The 21,294-nt window shown below is 39.8% G+C and overlaps 1 protein-coding gene across 1 annotated transcript in view; it reads right to left on the bottom strand.

The window, feature by feature from the left end:
• CEP192 (centrosomal protein 192) overlaps positions 1-11,672 on the bottom strand; it is a gene marked incomplete at its 5' end in the record, with an annotated part of 111,523 nt that extends 99,851 nt beyond the window's left edge. The window contains 3 exons of the mRNA XM_084252672.1: positions 3,391-3,566; positions 9,857-9,982; positions 11,509-11,672. Coding sequence (XP_084108798.1) covers positions 3,391-3,566; positions 9,857-9,982; positions 11,509-11,672 — 466 coding nt within the window. The remainder of the gene's footprint in view (positions 1-3,390; positions 3,567-9,856; positions 9,983-11,508) is intronic.
• Positions 11,673-21,294: the final 9,622 nt, after the last annotated feature.

Consider the following 21,294-nt stretch of genomic DNA (forward strand, 5'->3'; position numbering starts at 1 on the left):
TTCAATAAGAAATATAAGGGAAAGAAATGGAGTTGTCATTACTACCTGTATCATAGTTTCCTGAAGAGAAGAGCAGCACAGAGAATCATTATGACATGGAATCAATTTAGCCACAAATCTTATTCTTGTACTATTCTTCCTTGATAGAAATTATAGGATCATTATGCAGCAGCATAGGAAAGCTACTCTGTGCTGCAACAAATATTTTGATAACCTATGAAATGAGTTTGTGATGTCTTTTTTCTAGCATCGTTTTCTCTTCTAATATGATTCTAGTAACTAGCTTCCAACAAGCTAGGTGGATTACATTTGAAAAGTTCAATATATTTTAGATCCATTTTTTAATTTGACTCACAAAAGTACTATTAATCTCAGTATTGCCTCTGTATTTTAAAGACTGTGTTGAAAGCCAAACAGCAATTTGAAACAAACTAACTTGTGCAAGAAGAATGTAAAGAAAATTGTAAGGTGATTTGACTAGAGCATAAGGCAGAGTGCTTTGACTAGATTTCTGGCTTACAAAAATTTGAGTTGTAATAAAATTTTGGATATGTTATTTCAAAAAAATTAAAAAAAAAAAAAACAACAGATCAAGTTATTTTATCAACTATCCAGTATTACAGAAAATTAATGAACTAAACATTTTCCCTTAATAGAGAGCTCTTTTAAATGATGCCATAGGAATCCATTACTACTCAGTTAAATTGAAAAGCTGTTAGGTTAAGGAAGCACAAAACTTTTCTTTCTCAAATTTTATTAACTGGTGAGTCATCTACATAACTACATAATTTGGGGGGCACATTTTCATACCTCTATATGTAAACTTGCTTCCCTCATCCTCTACCACTAAATTTTTTGTGCCAATGTTCTATCCCCCGCCTCCCTACCCCTCATTCTCTCTGGTAACCAGTATATTTTTTGGCACCTGCAAATTACAATACTTTTGCTGTGTTTTAGTATAAAAATTATATACATACCCCCTAAATTCTGAAGTGAATCAAGTCTTTAAAACCAACTTCTGTTTTATAGAAGATATGGGGAGAACAGAAAACCAGAAAAATAACACCATGAATAAGCAAACTGGTAATTCCAAATAATGAACAATCTGCAAGGGATGTGACCTAGTCCTTCTCAAGTCAGTGGCTTAACAACCAATGTACTGTAACTGTAACACAATGTAAACTTCCTCAGACTTCAAGTTAAGAAAAATAATCTGAATTCAGACTTCATATATATACACCATACTACATGTTACTAAAAGAATTGTTATCTGTCCTAATAGCACTATGGTTATGTAAGAAAATGCCCGAATTTTCAGAGGTGCGTACTATAAAATATGTTGGAATAAAATGGCATGTGAAACTTTTAATTTCAGAGGAGAAAGTAAAAATACAGAGAGATGAAACAAGTATAACAATATCTTATACTCACTGAAACTAAGGGCTACATATATGAGCAATTTTTAAAAGTTGTTATGCAATTTATATACTATAAAATTAAAAGGATAACAGTTCTTTTTAGTATATTCACAAATTTATAAAACATTCACCAGTATCTATTTTCATTCCTCCAAAAAGAAATATTATTAGATATACACTAGCAGATAATCTGCCTTCTCCTCTCCCCTCCAGGCTACTTAGTAGCAATCTGAGTATGACCTTTGAACCAAACCCACTGTTTACCTATGGGTAAATGCAATCAAACAGTATGTACCTCTTGTGTCTCTTTTATTGGCACATTAGCGCATATATCAATACTTCACTGCTTTTTATGGCTGAATAGTGTTCACTATATGTATATAATATATTCCGTTTACCCATTCATCAGCTGATGGATTTATTTCCACTCTTCAGCTGTGGTGACTAATGTGGCTATTAACATTCATGTACAAGTTTTTGCATTTTCATTTCTCTTGGATATATACATGGGAGTGGATTGTTTGGTCATGTTATTAACATTATGTTTCACATTTTAAAGAACCATGAAAGTGTTTTCCACAGCAGCTATACCATTTTACAACCCCACCTGCAATGGATAAGGGTTTCACTTTCTCCATATACTCATCAACACTGGTTATTTCTTTCTTGTTGATTATAGCTAGTTTAGTGGGTGTGAAGTGGTATTTCATTGTGGTTTGAGTTACATTTCCCTAATGATTTTGACCATCTTTTCATTGAGTTTATTGGTCATTTGTACAACTTCTTTAGGGAAACGACTATTGAAATCTTGTACCCTTTTAAAAGTCAATTGTTTTTATTGATTTGTAAGACTTCTTATATTCTTCTTATATATTCCAAATGCTAGTTTCTTATTCTATGTATGATTCGCAAATATTTTCTCCCATTTGTTGGGGCTGCCTTTTCACTTGCAGATAGGGTCTTTTGAAGCACAAAAGTTTTCACTTTTGATGAAAGCCAATTTATCTGTCTTCTCTTTTATGGCTGGTTAGTATTTTCTCTACTTTCATATATTTTTCATCAAGAGTATATAAACAAACATCTCATAAAATTCAAAAACATATAGATGTTTTCATTTCATTTATTCATTCTTAAAAGTTTCAGGAGTATTGAACTACAGTTTGGAGTGACACAATATCTTTGCTCTATAAATACTTAGTTTTCATTTCTTTGAAGAGGATGTAGAACACTTAAAAAAGCATGACAGCAAAAGCCTGTAATTTTTTTTTTGTAATTCTTCTCATACTTTTGTAATTTCTTTTACATATCTAATTTGATAGCAGTTTTTCAAATAACTCATCTTTGAGTATTTCCAAAGCATATAATTTGGCTTTCTTAGAAGCAAATTCTTCTAGAATTTATAATTCAACAGTTATATAAAAATGTTAGAAACAAAAATGACTCCCGGTAAGAATATAAATTAACTGGTGGGAGGAAATGTGAAAGGTGTATTAGAAAGAGTGTCGTTATTTTGAACATAAAGTGTATGTGTTATGACCATCAGACAGCACAGTTTCCAAAGGAAAGGAGATTCCATCTTAATCAGTAAAGACAAGGGAGACTAAGTAAACTTTTCCTATAACATTATGGTAAATATGACATTAGTAGGTAAATAGCATTTTTTTTTTAAGATTTTATTTTTGCATAGAAGAACATGAGCATAGACTAAAGAAGCAGGGGATGAGAGAATTTACCAGACAGTGGGGAGCAGAACATGTGGATCTACTGAAATACACTGCTAAGGGGAACAGCAAGTGAGACAAAAGAGGTCTGCTATTCCATGTGGGTTAGCTTCCTGGTTGGGGACAGAAAACAAGGAAATGGCAAACAAAAGGATTTTTAGTTTACCATACAATAACTTAAAATCATAATCCATCAATAGAGCAATGAGAAGAAATTAAAATAGAGAGAAAAATTTTTAATAGTTCAGTACCTTGCATTTGTTCCTGTGGAGACATCTTATCAAGAAGATCTTGATTATGAAAGCATTTTGCAGTTTTCACTTGTACCTCTTCTGTTCTGACTACATCACCTTGAAAATCTGACTCACTGAGGGGAGCATCTGACAAATGCTGACTTCCAGTAAAGTCCTTTTTCCTAGAGACAGAACTTGTTTATTAGGGAACAGACTAATGATGAAACACTAGTTACCTTGGATAAGATTATAAAATATTCCTTAATCAGTTAAGTATTTCATCTCTTATAAAGTAAAAAATGGTTACAGTCAAAGAAACATTTCTGTGAGGTCAGAAGCTGTAATTATTAACATTTTGGGGGAGGGTCCTAGGGATTACACTCATTTTGGGCCTAGTGACATACAAAAATAAAGAATATCACATTGCTACCCTGCCTCTCAAGTGATAAAATGAGGTGTTTCTTTCCCAATAAGATCCTCTGAATCTATGAAATCTAGAGAAAAATTTAGCTTGCAAAAATAAGATAGATTTAAAAAAAGATCTTTAATTAGAATCCTCAGGAACATTCAAGTAGTTATATACACACAAGGGGGCATTATAAAAAAATGAAAGACCAGAAAAAGAGTTCTCAAAATTATGATTACCAAATGATTCAACAGAAGGGAAGAAAAAAAATTAGCAGCTTATCAAAAACATCCTTTTGCGTTAAATAGGAAATAGGAAAAAAACAATGGAAACACATTAAAAGATTACAGAATAGTTCCAGATAGAAAAGTAGAAGTAAATTGCTAAAGTAATGATAATTAGGACTAAAAGCCCACAGTCTCTCAACTGGATTGAAGCCAATGAGAATACAGTGAGTGCAAAGATAAACCATATCACCACAGACTAAAGGGGGGGGGGAATAATTCAGGCACAAAGAATGAAGTACCACGACATCAAGCTTCTCACATGATGTAGTCATGTGTTAAAAAATTTGCAAAAATTATTTCATCTCAAAATTCTACACTTGGCTAAAATATTCATTTATTACAAGGTTAGAATAAAGTCATTTGAAAGACAAAATCTACCCCCCCCACACACCCCAAAAAGAAATCACAGAAACTATCCCTCATACGGGGAATACAACCAAAACTTTGCAGCCATCACTCCATTACAAAGGTCAAGCCCTGACAGTCAGACTTAAACCAGACCTTTAGATGACTCAAGAGGTAGAGGCCTGCCCCAAAGCACATGCCTCCCAGGAAGGAGTTAAGAATGAGGCACTACATCTAGGACTCCACCTTATCAGTTCTCCTACCTTCCATTAACAGAAGTCAACAAGACCTTATTTACGTCCCCAGACCACCTTGCCTCCATTAAAAATAGTCAAGAGGTTACTTCCCAGAGTCCCCATCCCTCCCCCAACATTCATTGTCTTATTACTAACAATTCAGTAGATACACTTGATGTTGTTCCCAGTCCCTTACTGCTAATAAGTAATAAGCCCAGGACTTCTTACTGCTGTCATTTTAAGCTCCATCAAACTGCACACCCCTCCATTTCTGATCTCTTCAACAAACCTAACCCTCTACTCTCCTTCCTGAAGGCAGGGTTCTAAGATGAGCAAAATCTCGTGATTCCTGAAACTCTTCTCTGAACAATTTCTTTCATTTCACTGCTTCAATGAAAGCTTCCAGGTGTTCCGTGAAGACATTGCTTCCCCTAAACTCTGTCAAATGGAGACTATTATCTCTCTGATATACTTGGTATATACTTGGTAGAATAAGATGCCTCTGTGCCCCACAGCACTCCCAGCTTGGAAATCACTGACTACCCCTCTCATCTGTCTCGTCTGCCTTAGTACCCACAACTCAACAATCCTTTGAACCCACCTGAGTCTTCAATCCATTCATACCAACACATTTCATTCTCCCTCACCCTTTTGATATCCTCTCCTCTTCCTTAACCTAAATCTCATGGCTAATCACCACTCAATTTCAACTCCCTCTTCCCTCAGTGCCTTTATTAAGCTACAAGCCTGATTAAGCCAAACTCTCTGGCTCTTCTTAATTTGCATTCCTACAGCCAAATATAATTGAAAACATCACAGTCATACTGAGTAGTCTCAGGCTAAATTCATGGCCATGACCTACAAGCTGGGCTCCTGATGCCATCAGAGAGCCGTATTTCCCCTGTCAATTCACTTCCCCACACTCCCATATGATCTGTTGTCTCTTCCAAACAACCAACTCTTACTCTTCCTACTCAGTGAGTTAAAGCCATACTTCCTAAAGTACTGAAAATATAACTTCCCCAGGTTCTTATTACCACATGTACCCACATATACCAACGCCACACCTGTTAATATGGAGAACTGTCCATGGTCCTACCCATCAAAAGTTATTCCCTTTTCTGCACGTTAGACCCTATACTCTCTTATTTACAGATATTGCTCCAGTAATTCTCTTCTTATTATACATAACCAAATTTTCCCTTTCCACAGATCATTCCTATTATATAAATATGCAACAACTTTTCCCACCATAGGAAAAAAAAAGAAACTTCTCAACTTAATATACCCACCAGCTAACACAGTCCCATTTCTCTGCTCCTTTTTGCAGCAAAAACTGCTAACAGGTGGCCACCCCCACCTCATTATCAAACTCACTGCTATGCTCTTGTGCCTCCCCCTACTTCAACTAAAACCTTTCACTGTTGCCAATGACCTAACCTATGCTAATTCCAGTGGGCACTTATGTTAGGGGGGAAGGATGTCCTGAGCAAACTCCATATAGGCTTTGTGGACTCCACCCCCACTCCATCAAGACACTGGAGACTACAAAATCCCATGATCACCAAAGGGAAGGTTGGGAAGACCTGAGTGCGGAGTTAAGCAACTAGGTTCTTGGTTTGAGTATTTCACTGATCATGTGGGGGGAGGGGAGGAGTGGGGAGTGGGGGTCGCCCTCTTGGCCACGCTAGGTGCTTGGTTTTTCGCCAGCTTGGTGGGTCACTGGGATTTCAAGTCAACGGAATAGGTAGGACGCATTTATGAACTTAATTCACTCTTTTTCTCCCTCAGTTATTCATTTCCCATTTCCCCTTCCCTTGTAAATAAACCTTTTATCAACCTTTTGTGTGTGTCTGCAGTTTAGAATTAATAAGTCCCCTTTAACCGTGTGGGTAAGGACCCACAGTCAGGCAATCCGTTTTATATCAGGGTTGCTTTGTAACACTGACAGTACTCACTTTGACACCATTAGATTGAAATCCAAGTTAAATGGTTAAATTGGTTTCAGACCTTAAAGCACAAAAGAAAAAAAAACTCATCTAACTTTCTGTTTGAGACTTGATTATGTAAACACAGCAGAACCTGAGGCTCATCAACTAACCTGGAGCTAAGCTCCAAAGCCAGGTAGAGCCAGGAGACTGTGAAAGCACATTTATGTGTGTTTCAGGAGGAAGGAACATTGGAGGGGATGAGGACTACCCACAGGCAAGAGAAGAGGCCCACCAGCAGAAATTCAAAACACCAGTTCTCTGAAGAAAACCTCTTCCTATGTATCTCTGTGTATGAAATGTCCTATGACAAACCAATGAACTTCAGCTAAGTCACATTTCTTTGCTCCTAACCTACTTTTCAGCCAGGAAATTTTAATTCCTCTGTTCTCAATCCCAGTCCCCAAAAACTGTATAACCTCATTTCCTTTCTTAACTAGGGAAGTAGATTTTAGTTTATCTCCTACTTCCTTGCCAAAAGATTCACAATAAAGCTACTCCCTCAAAGACCTGAGGTCATTATCTTATCTATACATGTCAGGTAGTTAAAAGACTACCTATTCTTCTTTATATAGGTTCTTCATATGGTTTCTGTTTTCTTTCTACTTCCAATCACTAATTCTTAGTTTCTTTGTCTACTCCTACTTGCCTCAATGTCTTTTTTTTTTTTTTTAAAGATTTATTTTTTTATTTATGCAAGCACTGAGTACAGTCAGAAGCGCCGGAGGGTGAGAGAATTCACCAGAGCCAGAGCGGGGAGCAGAGCAGGCAGAAGGACCGAAGTACACTGCTGAGGGGGAGCAGCGGGCGGCAGGAGAGGTCTGCATGCCATGCGGGACCCTCCTCCGGTGGCCCGGGAGCAGCCAGGGATCGAACCGGCGCTGCAGAGGCTGCGGGCAGCTTCGCAAGCCAGCGCTCAACCACTGCGCCACTGGGGAGGCCCTTGCCTCAATTTCTTAATGTTGAAGCACCCTGAGGCTCAGGCAATACTCTAACTCTTCCGTATCTACCACACTACTGTGATAATCCAATTTCCTGAGTAGTCATCCTGCTTCAAGTTTTTACTCCCAAAGGTTTGTCCTCCACAAGTAGCCAGAATTGAGACTTTTTTTAAAAGATAATTCAGAGGGAACCTTCTAATGGTTTCCTGTTACTCAGTCAAAGTCCCTGCCCACCCATTCCAGTTTCCTTCTGGTCTATGAACATACTGGCTACGTTTCTACCTTTAGTGACTTCACATTGCCTGAACCCTCCACCTGTAATTCTCTTCCTGCTCATGTCCACATAGCTAATTCTCTCTTTCAAACCTTTGTTCATATCTTAGTCCATTGACCACTCCCTTCAGGCACCCAATAATCCTTATCATGTTCTTTTCCTAGCACTTTTCTCTTCTAAGGTATTATAAAATTGGTATAATTTAACATCTTTTTATTTAATGCCTCCATTGTTCACTGGCATTTCCTAAGTCCTTGGAAAAGACCTGACACAAAATAACCACTAAGTCAAAAGCAACCTGTTTTAGAGTGGGGTTGCCCTGTAACAAAAGCGGGAATTTCATGGATATCTATGAGTGGAACTGTAAACCGGCACAAGTTTTTCTAAAGAGCACTGTGGTCATGGATAATAGTCTTTAAAATTCAGTGTTTAAAATTCAACAATTTCAATTCTAGGAATTTAGCTTAATAAATAATCTGTTAGGTATACAAAATGTATGCACAAATAAAGTTCACAGAATTAATATACAAAGAGTTAACATTTCTTATAGAAAGCAGTTACATTAGCATATTATCAAGAGAGAATTCACATCAGAAATTAAGTAATAAATGAACACTAAAGTTTCAATCCCACACTGAATTAAGCATTCAAACACAGAAAACTGGCAGATCTTGTTTTTTAAGACTGCCCCTGTGTCTATGCAGAGGTCTCTCTTTCCTTTTTCTCTTGTCCTTAATAAACTTGAGATGTGCTAAGAACAAAGAAAAAAACACAAAACTAACATTTTGCATAGTATCAAAATCAAGGGCTAACAACTACCATTTAACATCAGGTTTTTGGCCTTCCAGACTTTTTTCTATGCTGTTATGCATGTGTGTAATTTTTTCACTTCTGAAATCAAAGATTAAAAATAACACTGCCAAACACTGGGGAGGCTCAAAGTGTTAGGGGGAAAGGATGTCCTGAGCTAATTTCCACACAGGCTTTGTAGACTCCACACCCACTCCAGACCAAAGCCATCAAGACACTGGAAATGATAAATCCCATCATCACCAAAGGCTGGAACCTGAGGGCAGAGTTAAGCTGCCAGGTTTGGTATAAAATCAGGCACATGGGCCTTGGAGCCCTCTCTTGGCCTCCTGGCTCTTGGCTCTTGACCAGCTCTCAGTGTGCCACTGGGATTCCAGGTCGGCGGAATGGGTAGGACGCATTTAAGACTTTATCTCCCTCTTTTCTCCCTGAGTTATACATTTCCTCATTTCCCCTTCCCGTGTAAATAAACCTTTTATTAACCTTTTGCGTATGCCTGCGGTTGAGTATTAATAAGTCCCTTTTAAGTGTGCGGGTGAGGACCCACAGTCAGGCAACCTGTTTTATAGTGGGGTTGCCCTGTAACAAAAGAAGCCGGAATTTCATGGATATCAGTGAGTGGAACTGTAAACTGGCACAAGTTTTTCTAAAGAGCACTGTGGTCATGGATAACAGTCTTTAAAATTCAGTGTTGAAAATTCAACAATTTCAATTTTAGGAATTTAGCACAAATAAAGTTCATTAAATAGAACTCCAATAATCTAAATGCCTAACATGGTGTTGTCATTAACAATACACATATCTACAATAACTGTAATTGAAAAATGAGCACAATTTATTAACTTTTAAGGCATATAGTGTAACCCTGCTTTTATAAAAAAAATTTTACATATGTATGTGCAAACAAAACAGTATGGAAGACTAAAGATGTAACCAATTACAGTTAGGAGAATTACAGACCTTTATTGTCTTCCTTACAATTCTCTGCATTTTCTCCATTTGTCAATGAGCATTACTTTTAAAATCAGAAAAAAAATGTTTTGAAAGACTAGATATGTTGGGGATTAAAACGTTATTTTTAAATAATTCTTAAAGATTCTCAGAATTACAAGATAATCAGCAACACAATCACTTTATTTTCCACAGGATTATGACTGTTTTTAACACAGTGAAAATAAGATAAATGTATGAACTTACTCATCATCCTGGAAGCTAAGCTGTAACTTCTCTTTTGGTTCACGTTCAATCTGGCTGCTTGGCGATGACTCAGTTGGAACTGAAAACCTCCCATCTACTAAATAAGATGCCAGGACATCAGAATACCTATCGACAAATATTTGCTTTGTTAATAATTACACACATGTAAAACTCCCCATGACACAGGGCTACATGATTTGCAAAACCAACCATAAACAGGGTCCTGGTATTCATTAATAACAATCATCCTACACGTATGGCACGGAAACCCGTGGCTGAGCACTGGGGTAACAAGAGCCACAGGAATCTGAAAGCCAAAGGGTATTTATGCAACAGGGTTGTGCCCAGGAAAAAGGGGAGGTTCAGGTTCCCTGCCTCACCCAAGGGAGACTGGAGCTGAGGAGGGAGAAGAAGCTGGAGACTAGAGAAGGAAGAAAGCAGGATGGAGAGCAAGGAAACCTGGAGGAGGCATATGGAGCAGAGAGACATGCTTAGAAGTTGCTCTTGCTTCTTGATCCTGGAGTGGTTAAAATAGATGTGGGTGAGAAACCCTGTTGGGAGGTTGATAATGGCAGCTTTTATCTTGACTTTGATTTTACTCTTTTCTTCCCAGACTTGTCTGACTGTTTCTGACCCTTTTCTACGGTTTCCTGCTGGAAGTTGCTTTAGACTTGTGGCAGGGTTTTGAGCCTTGCTTTAGGCCAGTCCTGTTTGGGTGGACTTTTACCCACAAGGGGATGGTTAACTTTGGGTGCTTCATTTGAAAAGTATATTCTTTGTCTTTTCTGTATTGCACGCTTATTATATTAAAGTTCCTTTCCATTAAAGGTCTCATATGTTTTGTCTTGATGTGGCAGAAGGCAGAACCTATTTAGAGCAGCCAGGTTTGGGGGTTCTGTGATGCCCCTCTCCCTGCCCTGTAACATTTAGACAGTAACCCAAGCCCTTCATTCCAAGGGCAAAGAGGAGGCTGTACAAATGTTTTGGCTGTGGGCCTCCTTGGTGGTGCAGGGGTTAAGTCTCAGGGCTATGAAGCCAGCCAACTCGGCATGAGTTCATTCCCCGGCCAGAGAGCTAACACACATGGAGTAGCAGACCTCTCCTGTCCCACCCGCTACTCCCCTCAGCAGTGTATTTCAGTAGACCAACCTGTTCTACTCCCTACTCTGTCTCTGGTGAATCCTCTCAACCCCTGCACCTCTGGCCTACACCCCAGTTCTTGTATGTATAAAAAATTAAATCTTAAAAAAAAAAAGTTTAAGTTGATGAGTACTGGAAAGTTATTGAGACATTTAAGCAAAAGCAAATTGTAGACATTACACTAATGAATAAACTGCACACATAATATCTGCAGATATAACTCAAAGGCAGAACTAATACGAATCCAAAATACCATGAACAGGAAAAACAATGAGCAGACCCAAAAGTCACTGCTGTACAATTCCACACTGACCCCCCCAATCACTGATAAAGCAATGAAATAGGGAAAGAAATAGTATGCTTTATCTTTTTTGTATTAATTTTATATATTTGACCAACTCCTCCAGATAAATCAAAAGCTCAAAGCTTGATTGAAAAATTTTACAAAAGTATCAATATTTTGCAGGCTTTATGAACCTTAAAAAAAAATCCTCTGTTCCAACAAATATTACCTGTTATCAGTGATGGATCTATTTCTAGCAAGTGTTGAAACAGCAACAGGCAAGCCAAGATTTGAAGAAAGAGTGACATTTTCCAAAGTTCCACTATTACCAAGTAATGAATTAGTTAAAAAGCTTGGAAATGACTCTTCAGCTATCCCTCGAAAATCTGCCATCTCACTGCAACAATAAAAGCACATTTACAATTCGAATTAAAATTTTCAAATGATTAAGAGTACAAATCTCACAAATCTTAAAAAATAGATAAATCTTAGGAAAGAATCATCTTTCTGAAATAGCATTAAGAGGTAAAGTAATTCTCAGAATACTTCGCTGCTTTATAACTGAGAACACAACATCAAATTATCTTGTAATTGACATAATAATGAAAATACAACACAGTTTAACTTGTTGTGGCAAGCAATATGACTTATCTAGTAAGGAAAGCAAGAAGGAACAACATCGATGGCATACACAGATTATTTTGGAATGGACTTAAAAATAACCAGTTGGGAGCCTCCCTGGTGGTGCAAGGGGTTATTAAGACGCAACCTATGAAGCTCTCTGCAGTCTCTGCAGCAAGAGTTCTATCCCCTGGCCAGCCAGGGAGCAACCCACATGGCGCAGCAGACCTCTCCTGACTCGCCCTCTGCTCCCCTCAGCTGTGTATTTCGTTCAGTCTGCCTGTTCTATTCCCCACTCTGTCTCTGGTGAATCCTCTAACCCCCCACACCTCTGGTCTGTAGCCCGGTTCTTGTATACATAAATAAATAAAACTTTTTTAAAAACAATAATATTGGGGAAAAAAAAAAAAAACAACAACAAACTATCAAAAACCTAGCCCCTGATTTCAGAGATTATAGTTAAGTATGGATGAGTAAATGGTTTAAAGAGTCCATTCAAAGAAAAATTTTAAGTATAATTGGCACATGAACAAGAAAAAAAAATGATGAAAGTGGTACACAAATGACTAAGCTGGAAAACAGTGACACAAAATCCATACCTTTGATAGAGAACCGCAGCCCACAAGGCCATTGGTTCAACTTGCCCCTAATCAGTGCTCAGGTTACTCAAACTCCAAAATATTTCAGAATGTTTATCATGTAAGGGCTGTGTGGACTTCAGTAAAGAAAATAGAAAGGATGAGAAAATAATTTAATTAAATAAAGGCTCCCTAAATGAGAAAATTTAAAACCTCGCAGAATAAGCAGAACTTATATACTTATGAGGGGGTTTACAGATTACAAACACGAACAAAGAGGGAAGAGAATTAGGATTTATTGCATACCTACAACCTTAACTCATTCCCATTTTACAGATGAAGAAATAAAGTGAGAAACTAAATTAGCTAAATTTACCCAAGGTTGTACAATTGGTAGGATTTGAACTTAGATCTGACTTCAAAATCTACTACATGTGGGGTGGAAATAATAAGTGCTCTAAAGTATTTTGGCAATGGGTACACAAAATACCACAGTGAGCATTAACTATAGAGACAAATCCTAAAACCCTTGGATGATGTTTGAACTGTACTCTGCAACCAAAGGAGGGACTTACCCAATCAGCCTAGTTTAGAAAGAAAGAATATTTAAAGCCTTCAATATCTTTGTAGGCTATTCAAAGAACTACTGTAATTGGTAAGATGGATGACAATCAAGAACTGTGTAAGGATTAACGATGCATTAAAGTATAGATTTTAGGTAGTATGGACTAAGTGAGTTATTCTTTAAAGTAGAAAGTTTTAAGCTAACTGGAGCTCTACAAAAGTTATTTGATTATTAATGAAGTACCATGCTCCCGTTATGAGTCCACTTCTCTACTTTGCACTTGATCATAACCCCTCACTGCTGCCACTATCATCACTCTAGGTATTAAGGCCCTCCTCTTTGAAGAGTCAAACCTTTCTCTCTGTGCAATCATTCCCACCAACAAGATATTAGTTCTCCCACTTTTTTTTTTTTAAAGATTTATTTACACAAGAACCATGGTACAGGCCAGATTCATGGGCGGGTGAGAGGATTCACCAGAGACAAAGTGGGGAAAAGAACAGACAGAGACGAAATACACTGCTGAGGGGAGCAGCGGGCGTGACAGGAGAGGTCTGCCACGCCATGTGGGACCCTCGCCAGCCGGCCGGGATGGAACCCACGCTGCAGAGGCTGTGGGCAGCCTCACAGCGTGGCGCTCAACCGCCTGCACCACCAGGGCAGGCCTAGTTCTTCCATCTAAAAAAAAAAAAGCCTTCGTTTATCTCACACCCTGTTCTCCCCAGTCAGCAGCAACTTTTCCACAGAATACAAAAAGGAACCACTCACTACTGGTCATCCAGTTCTACTGTTCTCATTCCATGAACTCTCTCCAAGCTGGTTCTTCCACACCCTCAGCAAAACAAGGTTTGTCAACGTCACCAGTGTTCACCCTTTTGCCAAACTCCAAGATCTTACACTTGATTTTCAGTTCTCATCTTCTTTAGCCTAACAGTATGGAATTCATATTCCTTCCCTGTAGAAGTATTTTTTTTCAGTTGGTTTCTAAAACACAGTAGGATAGATTCTCCTCCAACTTCACTAGTTGTTTCTTTTCCTTCTCTTTGGCTGGTTTCTCCATATCTCCTGAACTTCCAGAGTGAAGCCAGGACTTGTTGTTCCCCTATCTTATCCATCTATTCCCTTCACAAGGTCATTGCTCTCAGTCTCAAAGTTTCAAATACCATATGAACTTACATATCCAGCCTGGATCTCTCTTTTGAACCTCATAGTCAATTGCTACTTGACATTTTCACTTATTTAACATGTGACTCTTTTGGTGGTTGGTAAGGTATGATAACATATGTTCACAGATGTGAACCTATACCTTTAGAGTTTTGTAAACCAATGTTACCTCAATAAAAATAAAAATAAATCTAATCTTGATTTCTTTTAATTCCACACCCCTTAAAAATGGCCTGTTCTTTAGTTTTCCCCACCAGAAAAAATAACTCCATTTTCTACTTACTTAGACCAAAACCTTAAGTCATTATTGACTTCTCTCTCGCACGCTCTCTCCCTCTCTCTCTCACACACACACACGCACGCACGAGCACACACTATCCTAATGGCTATACAGCTACAATAAATTCTGCTATTTCTAACTACTTACATTGCTTCTATAGTGATCAGACCACCACCATCTCCTGCCTGGAAACTCGCTACAACAGCCTTCTTCGCCACACTTCCACTCTTCCTCCTTTAGTCTATTCCCAGACACTAAAGTTTACCATGTAAAATAAGTCAAATATTGTCAATCCTTAGCTCAAAACCATATACCAGTTTCTGTGTCATTCATTGTCCAAGGGACTGAAAGCCACCAAGGGACTGAATTACCTTCTACTATACTTCTCCCTCATTACATTTAGCATCCTAATCTGCCTGTTTCGTAGGCACCTACCCATAAGTCTTTTGTTCTTGCTCTTACTTCTGCCCACTGTACTAATACCCCAAGTATCCTCACCACTTGCTCCTTCACTTCTCTCAAGATTCTGTGGTGGGCTTCCCCCGTGGCGCAGCAGGTAAGCACTGGGTTGCGAAGCTGCCCGCAGCCTCTGCAGCACTGGTTCGATCCCTGGCTGCTACCTGGCCACCAGAGGAGGGTCCCACATGGCGCGTGCAGACTTCTCCTGTCGCCCGCTGCTCCCCTCAGCAGTGTACTTCGGTCCTTCTGCCTGCTCTGCTCCCCGCTCTGGCTCCGGTGAATTCTCTCACCCTCCTGCGCTTCTGACTGTACCCCCAGTGCTTGTATAAATAAATAAATAAACAAATCTTTAAAAAAAAAAAAAGATTCTGTGGTAATGTACACTCCCCTGTCAGTTCTTACCTCATCAAACTATGTCTAACAAGGCACGCCAATCGCTATGCCTTGGTTGGTTTGTTTTGGTAGTACTGATCACTATCTAGTATGCAATGCCATTTCCATTATCTGTTGTTTTCTTTCCATATTAGAATATAAGTGCCATAGGGCAGTGACTTAGGTTATTTGAACACTGAATTCCTACCTAAAGCAGTACTTTTGCAGAGCAGACCCTCAATAAATTTGCTGAATTATTTGAACACTGAATTCCTATCTAAAGCAGTACCTTTGCAGAGTAGACCCTCAATAAATTTGCTGAATGAGTGTTTTCAAATTATGTCAATACACAGCAAATTCATCACCAACTATCATAGAAGCACCCCCCCCTCCAGAGTATACCGAAGCATTTCCCTCTCTTACATAATTCTATTTTCCGCTTTTTGAGTTCTAGAAACTTGTTCAAAACTCCTCAACAGAAGAAAAGAGGCAGCAGAACACCTGCTCCCATTCTTTATTTGTGCTTCCTGTCACCACCTTCTCATTACCCTTCAAAGTCAGGTATTTAAAAGAATCCAAAATTACTACTTAGACATCTTGACATTCCCTTCCTCTGTCTGCTCCTTATATGTTAAGGATACACAGGATTTTGAGCTCAGATCTCATACTATGCAATGAATAGCTTATACACTGGGGTTCTCAAACTTAAACTTCAAGAGCAAGTGCTGTCAGATAACAGGACTCCACATACTGAGATCAGTCCTGAAAATTAGAGGCACATTTGAAGTCAAAGTTAATAAAATCAATGATGCCAAACAAAACGCATCTACTGGAGGAGATCATTTTACAGGGTAAAACATAATCATTCTCTATCTTTCTGTCTCCACTACTGCCATCCTACCCAATTGAAAAGTCTCCTAGCCAGTTTCCAAGTTTCTATTCATGCCAATTTATAATTAATTCTCCAGGTATATACCTTTTACTGAAAGTTCAGTGAACAATCTCATTGTCTAACCCACCTCAGGCTCACTCCCCAAATACAGGTTTTTCTGTTCCTAGAACACCCAAATATCTAGCTCTAGAGATGCTCTCTAGAATATTCTTCTAGATGTTTGCACAGCTACTAGCTTTTTCTGGATATTCACCTCAGTTTAATTGTTAACTGTCTAAGAGAAGTGATCCTTAATCATTAAGTCAAATGTAGCCTCACTGTTTATTGCAAACATGTTAATATTACTCTTCTAGCACTTGCCACTATTTGTCTTCATCCAATAAAGAGATTTCTTCCTAAGAGCAGGAGTCACACCTATCTTTCCATCACTATTTCTAACACAATGCCTAGCACTTAGTGGGTACTCAAATTTTTTGTGAAATGAATAAATGATTGACAACAGCCTCATCTTTGACTAATCCCTTTGTCAAATTTGCAAAAGACAGAGGGAACTGACTTTTCCAGGCCACAAAGTACAAATGAAGCAGGATTCATACCCAGGCAGGTATGGTTGTATTCTTTCCTCTGCACTAATGTCACTGACCTTCCTCATCTTCAAATCACTTTCAGCCACAACTTCTCTCCCTACCTCTAGACCATTTCCAAGTGGCTTTTTGACACCTTCCTTACTTGTGACTGCCTCTCAAGTAGTGCAAAATCAATGAATATAAAATCAAACACATCATTTTTCCTCTGTACACTCCTATTATCTTTAGTTTTGACCTATATAATTCCCTATTCTTTTGCTATTTAGGCCAGATACCTGGGAACATTTTGATCTCTCTTGATTTTATCAATTAGTTACAGAACTCTTAACACTTTTAATTCCAAATATACCTCAGGAGCTAATAATCCCAGTGATTACCACCCATTAATTTTTAATTTGAACTACAGTCTCCCCACATCTAGTCTTATAATCATTAGGTTCTTCAACAAATACACAAACCACATTAAAATATATGCTGCACTCTTTAAGGGTTACCTCTATTAAGCAGGAGACAAAACCAAGGAAAATCAGATATCAAGCAAGGATCATTCATGCAACAGTCATTATCAAACACAAAACATGAAAGGCTATTTGGTATTAGGACTGAAAAATAAAAAAGGCAGCTCCCCTCAGGGAACTGAGAATCCCTACCAATTATGATAGACAGTACTAAGTGCTCGGATATGACTCTGCTATGGATGGGACAGTAACATAACCCATGGAAAATCTCTCAAGACGTAATCTAATATACCTACTCTCACTTGTTTCTGGAAAGGATTACACATGTTCTAAACTATCCATACACATACCACATTCCTATAACTTTCCTAGAAGGGAAAACTCCCTAACTTCCTTCTGTATTACAGTACCTACACCTCCTTCATCACCTAAAGTGAAGACAATATGTTGTTTTTAACTTTAGTGTAAATATTTTAACGAAGTAGCCCTCTTTGGGCTTTCTCTTGCTATTTCCTTAAAACAGTAACTTCAAATTTGGTGTTTCAGTTTTCTAATAATTATTCCAGTTACATTTCTGGGTATATTAAATATCATTTACTGCCCTCCTTGAGTGGAGGTCTGCAAGTACAATTAAACACATTTAAAAGAATGTGCTGTGGGGGAAAAAAGTCAAAGTTCCCCAACTCTCTTGATTTTCACTCTTGGTATTTTAAGATAAACTTCAGAATAAGGTAGGTTTTTTAGCATGTAACTTTTCGATCTTACCGTAAACTTTGCCCACAAAACTGAAGTTCGGAGAAAAAGCTGATTTTGGAACGGTACAAACACCAGTTGAATAACCTCAAAATAGTGACAGCAAAATGCAATGCTATCATAAAAACAGCTGTCCTCCAAGCGACCGCGTCGAAAGGGGCTTCATGTCTCACCAAAAGTCTGAAATTAAAGTAAGCAAAAGCAGAGCCATGTCAAACATGCTTATCTCATTTTGCATTCTGTTCATAAATAAGCCGATGCAAGGTTGTGGGAAAGGAGTAAATGTGAAAGGAGGCCTAGAAAAAACCAAAACCGAAGTTAGTGACATCGGGAAGTAACACTGTTCCCACAAGCCGACGCCCCGCACTCAGCTACTTTCCACCACCGGTCCGCTTCAGCCAGAAGGGAGGACACAACCCTGCACCTCACGGATGCGAACTGCGGCCCCACGAGCGCTCCGCAGCGAAAGCTCCGGGGCCAAGCACTCAAGAGGTGGCCCTCGAGCACTGAGGCCTCCGGAGCAGCGGCGCACCAGACGTGAGCCTGGACGCTCGCCCGTCTCCCGCCGGCGCGGCCGCCCCCACGGGCGCGCCATTAAGCCGGGCCAGGCTGGGTGCCGCGGCCCGCCCCCGGCCTGCGCCCGGCGCCCCGTCCGAGCCTTCGCCTCCCGCCGACCCCGCGCCAACCGCCACTGCCCCCACCGTCTCAGCAGCCGACACGCTGGGAAGGGGACTCGCCCGCCTCCCACCGAACGGCACGCGAAGACCCAGCACGACTCGGCGTGGAAGCCCGCGAAGCCGCGGCCGGAACGCAGGGGGGTTGGGGGGAAGTTCGCCGACAGAGGGTCCCGGCACCGCGACAGTGCGCATGCGCGGCTTCTCCCGCGCAGCGCCCGGGCCCCTCCCCGCGCGGCGCGTCCCCGACCGCTCCAGCCCCGCCGAAGGGTCGGGTTCAGTCGACTTGGGATTGGACGGCGCGAAGGGGCGGGGCAGGCGGGAGCCCGGTGATTGGGAGCGGACGGCGCGGCCCCGGATTCGAAGCGAGAAAGCAGCCGGGGCCGGAGGCAGGGGTGGGGCACCGCGGGGCGCCGGGCTCCAGGCCGCACTTTGCCGCCGCCGCGCTGAGGACGCGCGGCCTCACTCTACCCGGGAACTCAAATCACGGTCACTCACCTTACACATGAAATCTTTCCGGTGAACAAATCACCACATACGGAGCTCATTACCGTACCGTTCTGTCTTTACATGAGCAAAAAGATCTTTCCCCATCACCATTTGGCAGGCGCCAAAATGTGAGGCGACTTTCCTCATGTTGCACGTTACTAAGAGACTTCAATTAGGAAAATCACTCCTACGAATACACATTTCCTAATAGTGCGCTACACCTAAATGTCTGACGGGGTAATATAGCTCTGGGGTGGGAAGGAGTGAAATGAAACATAATACACCCCGAGTAACTCACGTTTCTCCACCCTATTAAGGCCTCAACTCCTACCGCTGACAAGTGATCCGCACAAACCCTAAGTACTTCCATTCCACCTTTCACTTTATTGCAACATTTTCTCCCATAGGCTCAGGAGAGAGTACCTCTTATTCTAAAGATAACTCCTTAATTTGATTTACTCATCGGTTATTGAATGTTTAAGATGCACTAGGCATTTGGGGAAAAAATAAAAAACAGAATTTAATAGTCCCAACTTATTTTAGCCTGGTGGAGAGACTTGTTTATATGATGGTCACTTTCTATCACCTCCAAAATATGCTCAACTCTAGTTCCTGAATATGCTTTCCACTGGTTCCTTGCTCTCTGCCTTACAAAAAATAGAAACAAAAAACTCGTTTGTCCTATCACCTGAAAACCATCCTGTCTCTCCTTCCCTTAAACTGCCTCAAGACACACCTTGTAATTCATTCCCTATTACCTGGCTAAGTCCTGAGCACTGTAACACGTGTTACAATTTATCAGGATTGGCCACTGTTAAATTCAGTGATACCTCTGCATTTCTCTTTACATCTCTTTTTGAAGAGTTTAATTAAACTCATATTGTACCTTGAACCCTATTGTACCCTTGAATCCTCAAAGTGGAAAAAAATCTCAAAATTTTTCAAATTCTGAAAAAAAGTATCTGGAAAAAACCATGAACACTTAACTCCGTAAGTGAAAGGATGCTTTTGAGGGGTAATGAGTTAACTTGTTTTACCAAGTATCTTAACTATCTACACCACTGTCTACATAGGGTGAACTGCTGGGATATGTTCATACTCCAGGTAGCCATTCACCCAAGTCAGGAAGTGTTCCTCCTCTTAAAAATCAAATGACCAAAAATCCTCTCCCCACAATACCCCGCAACTTGGTAGGATTCTAATGCCAAGGATTTATAATCCAAAGCATCTGTGAAAAGGAGAGCCTGATAGCAAACAAACTCTGCATAGACTTCAATCCTGGTTCTCATTTAGCTATACAATCATAGGCAAATACTTTAATAGCTTGAATCTGCCTGTTCCATCTGTAAGTAGGGATAATTAGAACACTTGACTCAGAGGTTTGTAGTGAGAATTAAATCAGTTAATCTACATAAGGTATCGAGAAAAGTAGTGGCACATGGAATCAATGAATATTAGCTACTACCTCTAACTTTACTTGCCAATTGAATGAAATGCCCAGTGAATTCTAAATCTCCTTAGATAGTAGAGCTTGCAAAAGTCCCATGCCCAAGGATGACTCTCAGGGAATTAGCAACTTACCCAGTTTATAATAATAAAAAAACATTAACAGCCAACTATAAATCAGAGACATTCTGCAGGGGAGGGGGGAGGGAGATCAAAACAGGGTTGGGAGGAGCACAAGGGACTATGGTGATGGTGCAGCAGTGAAATGGTGGTGGGAATTCTATGGGGACTACACCTGAAAGAATGCAAACATTGTGCAAAATGAACAATGTAAAATATATATAAATAAATTATATATAAAATTAAAAATAAAATGAAACAGATAATTATAAAAAAAGAAAAGATAGACATTGGGCCTCCCTGGTGGCACAGGGGTTAAAGTCTCAGTGCTATCAAGCTATTGCCAGCCACTGTGGCCTGAATTTGATCCCTGACCAGGGAGCTAACCCACATGGCAGACCTCTCCTGTCTGGCCCACTGCTCCTCTCAGCAGTGTATCTCAGTAGATAGCCTGTTCTGCTCCCCACTCTGTCTCTGATGAATTCTCTCATCCTCCACACCTCTGGACTACACCCCAGTTGAGTATGCATAAATAAAAATAAACCTTAAAAAAAAAA

The sequence above is a fragment of the Talpa europaea genome, assembly GCF_964194135.1.
Source record: "Talpa europaea genome assembly, chromosome: 13".
NCBI lineage: Eukaryota > Metazoa > Chordata > Mammalia > Eulipotyphla > Talpidae > Talpa > Talpa europaea.